The sequence below is a fragment of the Alligator sinensis genome, unplaced genomic scaffold, assembly GCF_000455745.1.
Source record: "Alligator sinensis unplaced genomic scaffold, ASM45574v1 scaffold1086_3, whole genome shotgun sequence".
In the NCBI taxonomy this organism is placed as follows: Eukaryota; Metazoa; Chordata; order Crocodylia; family Alligatoridae; genus Alligator; species Alligator sinensis.
This window is the reverse complement of record NW_005841975.1, coordinates 3206515-3219409: the sequence shown is the minus strand read 5'-3', so window position 1 is coordinate 3219409 and position 12895 is coordinate 3206515. Positions and strand designations below refer to the sequence as shown.

The 12895-nt window shown below is 47.9% G+C and overlaps 1 protein-coding gene across 1 annotated transcript in view; it reads left to right on the top strand.

Annotated features, from left to right (window-relative positions):
* VPS8 (VPS8, CORVET complex subunit) overlaps positions 1 to 9404 on the top strand; it is a gene marked incomplete at its 5' end in the record, with an annotated part of 28288 nt that extends 18884 nt beyond the window's left edge. Inside the window, 2 exons of the mRNA XM_006021042.3 lie at positions 5514 to 5594; positions 8415 to 9404. Coding sequence (XP_006021104.1) covers positions 5514 to 5594; positions 8415 to 8564 — 231 coding nt within the window. The remainder of the gene's footprint in view (positions 1 to 5513; positions 5595 to 8414) is intronic.
* Between the last annotated feature and the right edge of the window lie 3491 nt (positions 9405 to 12895).

Below are 12895 nucleotides of genomic sequence, written 5' to 3'. Positions count from 1 at the left end.
CTGAACCGAGTCAAATTTGAAGTACTCCATATTGGGAGTGGGATTTTGGAGCACTTCAAGTGTGTGCCTTTACATAGCCTTTCTCCTTGTTTTGCAAAATCCAGTTGCACCTTTTGACACAGGTGGTCACATCCTAATAGGCCCTAGTCACAGTGGCTACAGCTGCAGCCGCTCTGTGTGTGTGCGCTCTCTGAGACTGCACGCTGTTTCATTTGGGGGTGACGCAGCTGGTGCTCATGGCTATCCCGTGACAATAGCAAGCAGGGGAGAAGCCAAGAACAGAATTTTTAGAAGGTAACGTCTCAAGGCTTTGTGAGATTGAGGTCTCTGAGCATCCTAAAATGCTTTGCACCATCTCGGAGACCGAGGTGAATTGGAGGGTTGCCCTGCTTTGTTTCATGTCCTCCTGGGAGCACTGCTGAGGCCACGGACTGAACTCCTGGGGGAAGTTTGACTTCATCTCTACCAACATCTCTAACTCGTTTGAGCCCAAAGGGAGCAGCATCTAATCCTCCTGCAGTGAGGTCACCTTGCTACAGCCAGCCGCAGCTTGTGCTCCGATGAAGGGTGTGCACGACTGGAGCAAGTAAGCTGTGTCCATTCTGTGTGGAGGGTGGGAAGAAAGCAGTGCACTCTGGTCCTCACAGCCATTAACATCAACTCTTAAAATAACCAGTCATTTAGCTTCTAGAAATCTTAACCTTGCCGTAGGGTTTTGATTCACCTGGCTGCAGGACTGGACCACACACAGCCCAGGAGAATCTCTCCTAGGATAGGTTGTCCCAAGTTGTCCCAGTGAGAGATTCAACCCTAATGTAGCTCAACTGGAGTCACGTGGGACTGTTTGATTTGATGAAGTCTCTCCTGTGTCTGGTTCCTAGAGGTTGTAATGATGCGGTTGAAGTGCAAGGGGTGGATTTTCTGAGCTGCTCTGGCAGTACAAAGGACAGGGAAGCTGGCTTCTATGAGTCTATAGACAAAGCCTTTGCTGGGATGATCTAGCTGGGGATGGTCCTGCTTTGACCTCCTGAGGTCCCTTCCAACCCTTATTTCCTATGAGTCTCTCCTCAGCTAGCCACCCTGTCCCCACTGGAGAATCCCACTGGGCATGGAGCTTCTCGTTGCTGATTCTTAATTGCCCACATTTCACACGCCTGGCACTGGAGTGTTACTGTGCTCCAGCATTTTCCTGGCTGATGCATGGGAGAAAGGATAGAGTTGCCAGCTGGCTATGCTGTATCAGGGCGCAATAAAACCAGCTCAAGGGTCTCCGACATAGTCTCTGTCCTCCCTCCCAGCTACAGCAGAAGTGTAAGGATCCTAGGTTGTGGTGAGGCAGGATTGTAGCTCCCCTCCCTCCTCTGATTATTGCATGCTCTGCTGATCCTGTATTGCATCGACTGCCACTGAGAGCAGCACCGAGGGAGGGCCACGGTGGCATCTTTTGAAATGCCGTTGGTTCGACATGGTGACATTCAGTGAGAGGTACAGGAGGACTCTTCCAGGAGCTGCGAGTGACTTCCATGGCAGGCTCGTTCAGAGAGTCCCTTCAGTGACTGTGCAGTGCTGCTCCAGTCATGCTCTAGCTGCTGATGGATTTTGCAGCTGTGAAATTCAAGATAATTGTAACCGCACAACACAGTTAGGTGATTCCAAAAGTGGGGGAGGAATAAAATTATGTGCTGTGGGAATTTGCCTGGCTTCATTGATGACTCTGGGCGCAGTCATCAGAGCAGGCGGCTTGGGGACCCGTGTCTCATGAATGTGAAGCCAAAGACTTTGTCTCCCTTTTTCTATGCAAACAGACCACATTTTTATGCTGACTCAACTAATAGCTTGTTCTGGGTGACTCCTAGTCTGAATCCTTGTGAAGTAGCACTATCTATATTCTACTGGTTCAATTCACTTGGAGATGCTCAGGAATCAGGTATTTGCCTGCCCAGCTGGCTCAGCATTTTGAAGCAGAATCTGTATTTTGGTTCTGTGCATGCAAGATTGGAAGTTTTTTCTACATGTATTGCCACAGATGTCAGCCTGGCTGAGGGAGACTCCCTGTAGCATTGAATGAAGAGCATTCCTTTAGTTACATGGGGGTTTTTTTAAAAAAAGGAAAAGGCCCCACAGCACTTATTTCCATGACAACAGGAAAAAAATTGCTTGCAATATTTCTCCTCATCAGCCCTGAGAACAATCTGATTGATAATTACATACGGACAAGTGGAGAAATAGCAAAAAAAGGAGGCAATTATATGTTATGGTTTTCTTGTCCTTGGATGACTGTGGCAGGAGTAAATGATCAGCTTTCCTTGTTATCCCTTGCTTTGCCTATAGAGATGACATTACTTTGTTAGGGACAATGAAATGTCTTAGTGCTACATTACTTGTCTGTAGGAGATGTACAACTCCTGCTTTGAGTCTCTTTATTGCTAAATTTACCTTTTCTAAAAGTCACCTATAGTACACACAGTGAACCTCATCTTTTGACCAGTGGTTATGAGCAAAAACCTCTTAACGTAAATGCTTAGATGGCAAATGTAAAGGATAAAGGAACTGGATTGGGAATATTTTATTAGTCCAGGTTTCCGTGTGGCCATGTTCATGCTAGCATAAGTGAATTGCATATCTCAGTTTCCAGTAGTAGAGGTTTTTATCTTCCACCAGAAACTCATCAAGAAACAACATCCATCTCTTCAAGGCAGATTCATTCAAAACGCAGACCTCTTTAAGGTCCCCTCCCGACGTTACCTTTCTTGTGGGATGTACATGAGTATTGGAGAGAGATTTCCACACGATCTTGCAGCGCTCTGTTCCCTCTCCCCACAATCAAAAGGGAGGGGAGAGCAGGATGCCTCCGAGAGCCTGCTCAGGGGCGTGGTATCACAGCTACCAGGCTGGTGACATCTTTTCTGGGTAAAGATCCCAATGTGCAGTGCAGGTTTGCCACAATCTAGCACCTGGGCTAAGTAAAAGACTCGGTGAGCCTACAGCCTAAGGTCCCAGACTGCCGCTGACCCCAGTGATCTGACCCCAGTATTGCAGGCACAGCTGGTAAAAATCCCAGCATGCCGCAGCCTGGGGAACTGATCACCAGTCAGTGGCTTCTGGGCTCCCTGGCTACAGGACCCGGGACCTTTTAATAGGTGAGGGGCTCCCTTGCAAGGGATGGCAGGGGCTGATGGAAGGGCTGGGGAATGGGGGTCCATAAACCAATAGTACCTGCAAGGGTTTACATTCCCTTTCAGTAAGACAACGTTCTGGGCTTATGGGCTTCAAGTTGTTCCCTGTGGCTCAGCCCGGAACAGGAAGCTGAAACTAAGAAGGGCGTTGAGCACAGCCGTGGCAGCTTTTGGCATGTCCATACAGCCAGGCTGCCCTGTCCATGGAATTAGGAGGTAGGCAGCTAAGTAAATATCAAGACATACAATAAAGGGAATGGGAGACGGGCAAAGGGATTAAAGAAAGGACAGGTGGAAACAAGTCTTCAAGGGACCAGGAAAGGAGAAGAGAAAATAAGCTGTGAAAAGGGACCAAAAAAGGCAGAGGATGAAAGAGACTGAGTCATTCGCAGCACTTGTGAGCGGGGCAAGAATAGCGATATTCAGGAGGATGCCATGCTGGCCCATGTTACACCGAGTAACAGAATACCACAGTGAGAGGGCTTTCTTCTAGCATCATAGGACATGCCCAGCAGCACCAGGACAGCCGGGGCATTAGCTTGCCTTCCACAGTACCAGCAGTGTGCATCTAGCATATCGGCAAGCATGGTTGAGTCCCGTGAGGGTTAGTGGCCCTGGGAACTGCCTTCCAGCTGCTCATTTCCATGTCTGCCTCCAAGGGTAGTAGGTCCAAATGGAGCCAAAGGATGAGGAGATGGTCTCGAGGAAAATCGTACCTTGTTTTGTGCTCCTTCTCCCTCACCATCCTGAGCAGGTGCCTTTCCTTTTGATTTCTCAGGATGGAGGGTGGGTTAGCTTCCCCAAGGCTGTGCCAGGAGAGGTCTCACACTGCATCTGAGCCAGAGGGGTTCTTCTTCCCTTAGGTTTGTCTCTAATTTGGACTCAGGCCAGCCTGGAGAGCTGACAGCCACAAGCATGAGCGGCTTGTTTTAATATAACAGCAAATGAAGAGGCTGTACATTTAAAAAAAAAAAAAAAAAAAAAAAAAAAAAAAAAAAAAAAAAAAAAAAAAAAAAATCAGATTGTGTGGATGTCCTAATTTGGGCTGTGCTGTAATAATTGACTTGCTGGTTGCACATCGTGTATTTTCATGTGGAAATGACAGGTTCAGGTAGGGCACCGGTAGCCAGTGCCCTGTGTTTTCTTTCAGCGCTGCTACTGACCTGCTCCATGCTTTCTGGGCAGGCTTTTAAACCACTTTGCCAGTGGTTACATGTGCAGAAAATGTTGTGGCATCTTGCACTTCCTCTAAAAGGTATTGTGAAAGTTAATGTGTGCAGAGCAGTTGGGGAAAGGGCTATTTTAAATGTAAAATAACTTGTGATGAATATGAAACACGTTACATAAGTGACAAATGCGTCATGACCCTCAATTGGAATACTTAATGCGGGAGGATGCACTTCCTACTGTCGCAATAGATTTTTTGGCATACATTTCCTCTCCTGTGCACATGCCCCCACAAACAGCAATTGGTGTCTAGCATTATTGGGGCACTTTTTGTTTAGGGTAAGGTGATCCTGGCCCCTTGAAATTAATGGCAGCACTCTCAGTGTCTTTGAGACTAGATTCCAGGCACCATCCCATCTTCAGGGGGGAATAACATTAGTGGTTTTTCTGATCTGGCATGAGCTGTTGCTATGACTTGCCATTTCTTCTCCAAAGAGACTTGAGATGACCTCAAATCGTGGCGATTCAAAACAATTGGTGGCTGCTCATTGTATTTTAAAAAAAGAATAACCTTTTTATTTTTTATTTTTTTTGGGGGGGTGTGGAGAAATTTGCAGTCTTGTATATGAATAGTTAGTTCTCCTGGAATTTATTTTTGTAGCCTACTAGCTCACATCAGGTCATTGCTAATGAGGAGTGTTTGTTATCATTAGCTCTCAGTATATCTTATAGATAACCGTATTGCTTTAGAACACAAGCAGAAAAGTTTTAATATAGAAACATATTATTATTTAATAAGAGAAGAGGCCTATAACCACACCGAATAGTCCATCTTCTCTTCCTGGAATATTAATTTAATGTTTGTAAAGCAATTTGGGAACATGCATTACGCACTGCAGTAAGTATGCATTACTGATCATCCTGGTTTGTCATTACCACAGCTCTCAGTGCACTTAAAGCCTTGTATTACTTAGTTTGCAGAACAAATAAAGAACCCAGAACAATGACCTGAAGGAAAGCCAGCGTGTCCTCTGTCTAAAGATACTGAGCTGTAGGCTGGCTGTTTCAACCTTGTGGCATTCATCAGTTTAAATGCCTAGCATTTAGTTTGAATTTTAATCTCATTTGGTTTTGTTCTATTTTTTGCAATCTGGTCACTTTGTTTTTCAGGCAAGTTCAGAGTCTGCGTTGGATCCCCAGCAAATCCAGGCCTTTGATCAACTCTGCCGACTTTACCGGGGAACCTCCAGGGTAAAGTGGCTTCCCTTTTTTTTTTTTTTTTTTTTTCCTTTCTTAATTGATCAGGAGTTTGGGGAAAATGCTCTGAGAAGAACACTTGTGTGCATCACAGAGCAGGAGAGGGGTAGAACGCCCTGGCTGTACTTGGCAGACAAGGTTCTTTGGGTAGATGTGATATCTTTTACTCGATCAACTAAATAGCGGGAAAAATTGTTCTTTGCAAGTTTTCAGTCACAAACACCCTCCTTCAGACTGTAATTGAATACTCCAGCCTTGTCTCAGTGTGCTGATGGCAGAGGAAAAAGGGAAGGTACCAGGATATCATCTCTGTCCCCCCTCCTTGGTCTGACAAAGACTCATTAGCACCAACCTTACCACAAAGGAAGAGGAGGGATATTCTTGCCCTCTTACAGCATACAGGCATAAGTGACTGCCACTGTTGCTAAAGAATAGGTTTCTTTTCATCAGAATCCTTTGGAAGACTGCACAGGGCAGATTGCCTACAGGCTATGGAGAAATGTTTAAACAGAAAAAACCTGACCTGGGTTTCTAGATAGACCAGTCAGGCTAGGCACTGTGGAGTTAGGAGGAGGCTGGACACTTGGATGGTAAGCTAGGAAGCCAGGACAATGGGAAGAGGGTGCGTTTTAAGGGTGAAGTTTGCATGTGAACAGAGTTCCTAGGGAATTCAAACCCAAGAAGCAAGCAGACAACATGAGAGACCAGATAATGCTGCTGTGAGGGGCAGAGGCTGCTTCAGATAGTGTGAAGGGACTGGTGATGGGTGCGTGCACAATACCTGCCCCTGTTCTCCTCCCCTACTATGCAATGTACGGTAAAGAGCTGCTGCAAAACTGAACTCTCCTCTCAGGGAAGATTCTTCCCAGCTGGTGGCAGATGAGATAGCAATGCCAGGGAGGCTCTCTACACACCTGCTGTCCCAGCCTGAGGCCTGAGACATGCTTTACCAGCCAGTGACTTGGTCTATAGATAGTCAGTCCTAAGATTTTTGCCTATCTCTGGTCTTCTGGGGTGCCTATACATGAGCACGGAGGCTGCTCTGACACGCTGGAATTCCAGCGCATCAGAGCAGACTTGATCAATTGAGTCTGCTGCAGCATTGCAATTACCTCGCTCCAGCAGCCTCCTGCATCTCATGTATCAGAGTATCCATGCTTTAAAATGGTGGTAGGGGCGCTTAAACTAAAGCTTGTTGAATGAGCTTTAGTTGGTGCCCCCACCCCCATTTTTAAGTGTGGGGACGCTGATGCATGAGATGTGGTGGTGCTTTAATTAGAGCGGCTCTCAGAGCTGGTCTAATTAAAGCGCTGCCCCCCCCCAGCCCTAGAGCACATGTAGAAGTGCCCCTAGTACCAGCCAGGGCCCAATCAAGTTCAGTCCAGGAGGGTATGGAGCAAAGAGGAGAAGCCAGCCCTGCTGGTGGAGAAATGGTGCCCCTGCTATGGATGAAGAGGGGTTCCCCAAGCAGCCTGTTAACAGCTGAGCCCTCCTTTGCTCCTACATCTCTCAGGCCAGTTGCTTCCTTCCAAGGGCCCCAAACAGGTTTGCAGGTCTGCAGAGGCAGGCTACGCTCCTACGGGCAGTTTGTGGCAAGAGGCTCTGCGTGCATTGCTAACAGTACCTTGACGCAGAAAGTCTCCCCCACTCCCCGCCCGCGCAGATGTGATGCTCCGGCAAAGAGGCTGCTTTTCAGGGACAACACGTGTGAAATGGCACCCTCATGCTGTCACGTCTGACACGGAAGTATTTTTTAAATGGCCAGCTTCCATCACCAGAAGACTGATACCAATTCCAGCCACGTCATACACATTAATGCACCATCTCCACTTGCTTTCTGTCAGTGGCTGTCAGCAAAGTGTCCTGGTCCTAGCTTCAAAGAAGGGGTCAAATGTTCATGTGGGTACAAAACATAGGTGTTCCTGACAGCTCTCTAGACACAGGGGCATGTGTCCCCATTTCCCCCCCATACAGTGAAGGGCAGTCGTAACCCCTGGTAGGCCTGGAGAGTTCAAGCCAAGGGATAGCTGCCTAGAGGTGGTGTGGCCAGGATGATGATGCCCTGCTTGCTGGCTCCAGGAGATGCTGCCTTCCATTGGGCCCTTCTGTCTGGAGCTCTGGGCCCAGTTAGTTGCACCAGAGCTGCTCCCTGATCAGGTCTGCTGTGGTTTATGGAGCAAGACCTCTACCCCTCTGTGCTCTGCAGCTGCCCCAGCTCTTTTATCCTGTTGAGTCCCATCACCCCAGAGATGCCTCCTTGGCCTGCAGAACCCCTGTGTGTCCATCCACAGTCACAGGAGCAGTGTGTAACTTCTCCCTGCATGGTCACAGGAGAGACTTCCCTTGGGCCCTCTGTCCCTTCTCCTATCTGCTGATGCAGGAGTGCTTCTGGTCAGGGTGTTGACCCCTTCCCAGACCTGGTCCGTGTCAGCTTCCACTCTCCTTGAGGGCATCCCCGTAGGTGGCTGTGAGAGTGGTTAGGGGTGGTTCTTCAGTAGGTACCACACAATGGGAGGGGGTGGACATTGTTGCTCAAATCATACTGTACAGGAGCATCAGCTTGCCATGCTGACATGGCCCAGCTCGTGCTCTGGGCTGTGGCCAATGGCAGCAGATACCTCAGAGGAAGGTGAAAACAAATCTTCATGGTACACTTAAATGAGCAACATGAGCCCATAGAAAGGCCTCTTCCTGCCACACAGGAGAACTGAAAAGCCTTGGCTGCTGTTCTTGGTGATGTACTGGCCTTACTAACTTCTGTGAGGACTGCTCAGGCCCTGGGGTAGTGAGTGATACATTTCTTTTGTCTCCCAGTTGGCTCTCCTGACAGAGCTGTCCCGGAGTCGTGGTGGAGAAAGGCCCGGGCCTCTCAGCGTCTCGCAAGGCGACTCTGCCCTGAGCAGTGTTTTCCAGAATGAGAATTTCCAGCTGCACCTTGCTCCCCCTCCATTCGCAGAGGAGTAGCTGTCTTCCCTGGTGAGGCCCATGGCGGCTGCAGAGTACTGTGGGACAATTCCTGCCATCGATGCAAGAGACTGAGTGACTGATGCAGAGATCTGTCATGCTTGTTCAGATTTGCGGGTCTGTGCAAACGTGACTTCCTTTTGTGACATTGCTTTGTGATCAGTGGGTTTATAACAATAGGCTATCTCTATTAGGATCCCTCTGTCAGCCTCTTTGTCCTCTGGAAGCTATGAACTCTTTGGCAAATCCATCGGTGACAAGTACAAGGTCTTGGGGCAGCTGTACTAATCCCTGGAGCTACTGTTTCTCCAGTCAGAGTAAACCCAAATGCCTGGAATCCATGCCACGTCCGTTCTTATTCCCAGAGAATGCATACCGTCCCACATGCCAAGTCAGCATATCTTGAGCTGCTGCCTTAACACATATGAGGGAAGTGGATAATTAACTTGAGTTGAATTTCAGTATCAGTAAAAGCAGTAGAGGGAAGAAATTCCTGCCTCATAAGGAGTTTGCAAATACAGAATAGTGGATCAGATAGAAGTGGGTGGTTTCACTGCATGGAGCACCGTGGACCTGGGAGGACTTGTGTGCAACACTCCTGTGAAATTCCATTTCGTAATGATAATAATAATAAAAAAAATCCTGTCCTTTAAGTTCTGTAGTCCTGATGAACAGCTGTTTAAGCCACTCGCACAGTAGAGAGGGGGCAGAAGGGTTGTTTTGACAGGCGCAGCTCTGGAGATGATGGTTCTTCTCATTGCCATTAATCAGAAGTTTGATAGCAGAAGATGCATGACAGTATCCCATCCAGCTGGTTTGGAAGATGCAACCTCTAGTCCCAGGTACTTTGTATTGGCTGATTCCTGATCTGGTTTGGTGCTAGCATTTGCACAGCCTTCTTCCATGTCCAACAGAGCAGAAGTATTACACCAGCTGTATAAATATTGGGCTGGCTGCTTCTAAGACCATGGTTTACATGAAAAGGACTTAATGTTCCTTTCCTCCCCCTTCTTTTAACTCAATGACCTGTATGTGAGTTACCCCAAAGCAAGACTGAGAGCTCCTTTTTCAGCCTTTCCTTCCCGACATATGAGGCTGTAACTGTGACAGAATGTCTCTTCCTCCCCGGTCCCCTCTGAGAGGGTGAGTTGTGCAGATGCAGTTGATGGCTTGACAGTGCTTGAGGACTGACCATATCTGTATTCCCTGGCCTAGGAAATCTCCCAAACACCACACCCGAAGAACAGGGTCAGGTGTAGAAGCAAGAGGGGTTGGTCTTACCGAGGACATAGAAAGAGCTGTCCCCATAGTGAGAGACTATTAACAGAGTCACTTACCCAGAAAAAACAAACACTGCCAGACCAACTAAGATGTAGAGCTGTCCCCAAGCAGTGCTGTTACTGTCCAGGCTGGAAGAGGAAACTAAATAGATGGGCTGAGGATACTGATGCCTGTGTCCCGGGGGTGTGAACAAAAGCCAGTCATGTCTTGCCTCATGGTACATGTACTGTTGGATTCTGGTAGGGAAGTCCTACAGAGGAGGACTGTCATTGTCTGCTCCTGTGAGAACATTCCCCTCTCTTCCCCCTACAACCTGGGAAATCTCCTTCCCAGAAGCATGTTTCCTTTCCCTCCCCTCATGAGCCAATCCCTTTCTTCTTTCAGGGAGTTGCCCCCTGCCTTGTGCTGGGGACAGTGGGGCAGTACGGGACGTGAGGAAAGAGCAAATGTGTGGTCTTGGGGCATGGAGGTTGGGGGAGAAGGCCTGGGTGCAGCACCTGCTGTGGCAGATGGGAGCATGAGGTCCTCTGAGCTCAGAGCCGTCAGGCATAAGTTCCTTCTTCAGCCCTGCCCACATGCTCCAGATCTCCCTGGTCATCAGAATAAGTGCCTTTGAATTGTGCAGGGTTAACTGTGACTAGAGAGAGGAAGGTCCCAGGCTCCAAATCTAGGCCCTCTGCTCAACACCCAGGTGGTGGGCTTGTGCGAGAGAACTGGGAGGGTAGTGGGGAACATGCATTAAAGATAAAGGAGTGATGAAAATGCGCATGACCTGAAATACTGAGACAAAAGTAGAGTAGAACGTGATATGTTGGTGCAAATGCATCGTGGTTGCAGGTGGGTACAGATGCATGTGTGTGTACGTTGGCTACGATTTGTGGAGCTTGTATGACCTTCCTAACTGCTGTATGCCTCCCAGAAGGAATCAATATCCTCTTTGCCCTCGGTCAACCTCCAGAGATGGCATGAGTCAATCATTGAAGAGCATCTTTCCCCTGTGATCAGCAGTTCCCAGTAGATGGTGGGTCAGATTTCAACAGTTCGATTCCAAAGGACACTGGAGTAGCCAAGATTATCGAACTGTGCTCCTACAGAAATAGTAGGCAGCATCCCATGGACAGAGGAGCTGAAGGGGGTCCTGGCAGTTCCTAGGGGCCCTGCTACATGTTCAAATGAAAGCTGGATAGAAACCAGCTATAGAGTTGTTACATATTTTCAAGCACCGAGTTCAAAGCTAGTTGACTCGATTTATATCTGAAGAATAATTTTTTATCATGTGGTCATTACTTTGCATGTGTGGCCAGTCTAAATTTATTACACGATTAACCAGTTAATTGCGTAATATAAGTAACGTGTAGCAGGGGCCTAAAGGGCAGTGTAGTGGAGGTTCAGTACCAAGCCACATAAGACTAGCGGGAGACTTATTTGGCCACATCAGGAGTTTCTTAGCTGCCTGGAAATCAAAGGATACAGGCTGTTTGTGGATCTGGAAGTCATTGTGAGAGTGTACGAAGGAGTAGCAGAACTTCCTCAAAGCAGTTGGGAAAGTGAGGGTGAAGAATGAGATGCAACTTGTGAAGGGTATTAGAAAACAAAAAAAAGAGCTTTTATTAATACTGATGATGATGATAATAACCTCACACCCATAGCCCTCTATTCTCTGCCCATAGCCCCCTCTCCTACAGAGGGTCTGTGGCTTTCTTTAAATACCAGCCAATTGCCAGTCAAGAATGACAGTGGGGGGGAGCTGGGATGGAGTGCCGTCAAGTATCGCCCCGTGCTGCCACTGTTCTGCCTCTCGCAGGAAGCAGGGTGCGGGAGCCAAGGCCAGCGCTGACCTGGGCTCCCCCACCCTCTGTCCAGTTCTCGGCGTGGTTTTGCAATCTCAGTGTTTCCATTAGCCAATCAGAGTGCGAATAATGCGTTACGGACACACAGACTTAGACTTTTATAATATTAGAATTATGCATAAATCCTCCCCTTTCCCCCAACAAACATTCAAGAAGCCATGACAGGATAACAACCAAAGGCCTTGTTCTCAAGATAGGTGCCACCAGCTCTTTGGATCCTGCAGGCTTAATGAGGTCCTTCTCCCTCAGTTTGGGTGGCCAGACTTTTGACAACTTTGAATGATACTAGCTGAACCTGAAGAAATTCATCCCAAGGTGCAGACAGAATGAGCTGAAGATATTTCAGAGTGACTGCTAACAGTATTCTCAAGGTCATGGACAACAGGTGAGGTCCCAGAGGCTTGGAGAAGGACTAACATAGTGCCCATCTTTAAAAGGCGGAAAGGAAAATACAGGGAATGCTAGCTTGGTCACTTGGCAAGTTACCACACCAAATTATAAATTATCTTGTTTGTAAAAACTCTGGAAGAGAAAAGGGGTGTATGTTCACAGTTAGTGTTGATTTGGTGACCAAATCATGCCAAACCAACTTGATGTCCTACTCTAGGCAGATAACTTGGTGGTTGAGGCAAAGGCAATAGGACCTAATATCCCTGCACTTCAGTAAGGCTTTTGCCATAAGTTGCTTGTGATAGTCTCAATTTTGGGCTGTATTAACATCAGTGTTGTATGCAAATCATAGGAGGTGATGGTGCTATCCGACTGTGACAGGGGGCCATCCCAGGACCCGTCACAATGTCAGCCTGCCCACCTGTCTAGGGGAGTCTGCCCTGACTCACCTTGATGTAATGAAGCCAGATGGAAAAAATGCAGAAGGCTCCCCATTTAATGCCCCGATGCCAAAAATTTTTTAAAAAAAACAAACCAAAACGGACTCGATGATCTATTGAGGTCCCTTCCGACCCTAACATTTATGAAAAAAGCCAAAGCCTTCCCGACGACACCAGCGCTGCAGTCTTTGGTTGACCACGTGGATCCTCCTCTCCCTCCTCAGCCCATAGCCTGAGACTGGGAGGATCGACGAGAACACCACCTGTGCCTCCAGACCCTTTAGCCCCGCTCCCAAATCCTTGTAGCGCCTCATGACCCGGCTGGGAGCGCTCCGTGCAGTGTCATTGGTGCCCACATGAATAAGGAGCA